The sequence below is a fragment of the Myotis davidii genome, unplaced genomic scaffold, assembly GCF_000327345.1.
Source record: "Myotis davidii unplaced genomic scaffold, ASM32734v1 scaffold31, whole genome shotgun sequence".
NCBI classification, from domain to species: domain Eukaryota; kingdom Metazoa; phylum Chordata; class Mammalia; order Chiroptera; family Vespertilionidae; genus Myotis; species Myotis davidii.
In genome coordinates this window covers 3,431,770-3,433,510 of record NW_006283639.1, presented here as the reverse complement: position 1 = coordinate 3,433,510, position 1,741 = coordinate 3,431,770, and the positions used below count along the sequence as shown (strand labels likewise).

At 38.7% G+C, this 1,741-nt stretch overlaps 1 protein-coding gene across 1 annotated transcript in view; it reads left to right on the top strand.

Moving 5' to 3' along the window:
* Nucleotides 1-1,741, top strand: part of TMPRSS11D (transmembrane protease, serine 11D) — a 40,875-nt gene that overhangs the window by 28,688 nt on the left and 10,446 nt on the right. Inside the window, exon 7 of the mRNA XM_015565773.1 lies at nucleotides 876-1,053. Coding sequence (XP_015421259.1) covers nucleotides 876-1,053 — 178 coding nt within the window. The remainder of the gene's footprint in view (nucleotides 1-875; nucleotides 1,054-1,741) is intronic.

Genomic DNA, 1,741 nt, shown 5'->3' with positions numbered 1-1,741 from the left:
AGGGCCGAGGGCTGGCCTGGGTAGGTGGGAAGCTTGGCTTCCTCCATCACCGGGGGCAACCCAAGCCTCCTGCTCACTCCAGCTCCATGGCTGCCACCATCTTATTTGGGTTAATTTGCCTACTTGCTTCTGATTGGCTTGTGGACGTGGCTTGTGCGTGTGGCTTAAGCATAGTGGAAGGACAGTTAATTTGCATGTTTCTCTTTTATTATATAGGCTTCCATATGTGATACCATGCAGTAGTTTCTTTTGTCTGGCTCATTGCACTTAACACAATACATTCAAGGTTCATTAATGTTGAAAATGACAGGATGTTTTTCTTTTTAAGGCTAAATATTATACCATTATTCCATTGTGTGTGTGTGTGTGTGTGTGCGCACACGTGAGTGTGCGTGCACACACGCATGCTACATTTTCTTGATCCATTCATCCACGGACAAACACTTAGGTTGATACAGCATCAACATTTTTAATAGCTCCCAGGGATACCCATATTGGAGGTCACAGATAATAGTCTGAGTAGTGAGGCTACAAAGAAGATGGATATTTCCTAGTGAACCCAACAGTGACCTATCATGACCAACCCCAGCTCATGAGGAATTCCAGAGAACTCTGAAGGTGTTCCAGAATTTGAAGCGACACATCAATTAAGTTCAGAAATGTTCTCGAAAATTCAGTTTAGAGGCAACAGTAGTCACATAAGTACCTTACAAATATAGCATATTGATCATGCTTTTAGAAGGGCTAGCATTTCCTGGGAAAGAATACATAAAAGACAGAATACATAAAAGTAATAAATGGTGAACTCTTGCAACATCTCCCAAAAGTAAATGAATCATGATATTCCCAGAACATTAATGCCCTTTTCTCATTAGAATGCGGAGCCCATCCAAACTTAATATCATTGTCTGAAGAGAGAGTCGTGGGAGGCACAAAGGCTGAGGAAGGAGACTGGCCATGGCAAGTCAGTCTACAGCTGAATGGCGTGCATCACTGTGGCGGCGTCCTGATCAGTAAGACATGGATCCTGACAGCAGCTCACTGCTTCAGAAGGTGAGTCCACAGCTACCTACACATCTGGAACAACTAGGAGAGACATATACATGAGGACTCCACCCATACCCTAAGGACTAAACATGATTAGATTGAGTCAGAAATAAGTCAATGCAAAAAAACTGAGTGTTTTCTTCCTACTCATGATAGCAAAAATATTTTTTCACCTTCAGCTAGCTAATTTATTCCTGTATTTCAGGTGATTGTATATCACCTTGCTAAATAGGAAAGATTTATATGTCAGAATGTTTAATTTAAATCTTAGCTGCAAAAGTTAGGAAATTTATCAAACCTCCACAAGCCTTGTTTTTATTTTTTTATTTTTTCAAATTAGGGCAAATAGGGACATACTGTTATTTATGTCTTAGTTTTATTGGAAGAACTAAATATGCTAATGCAAACATGTTAAATGTTAGCACAATGGTTTGCTGCAAAAAATTTGCACATTATATCATGTAAGCTAATCAACAGACTGATGGCTGATCTCAAACTGCTTATGCCATTAAAGGTGTTATTTATTTTAGAAACTAATTAAACAAACACTGCCCCTTCCTCAAGGGAGCCTAAGTTCTAACACAAAAGTAATGACCAATTACTTGTAGTAACATAAATAAATTAGTTATAAACAATTTATAGAGAATTCTTTATTGATGTGAATACAGGTTATCTACACTAATAAAGGAGAAAC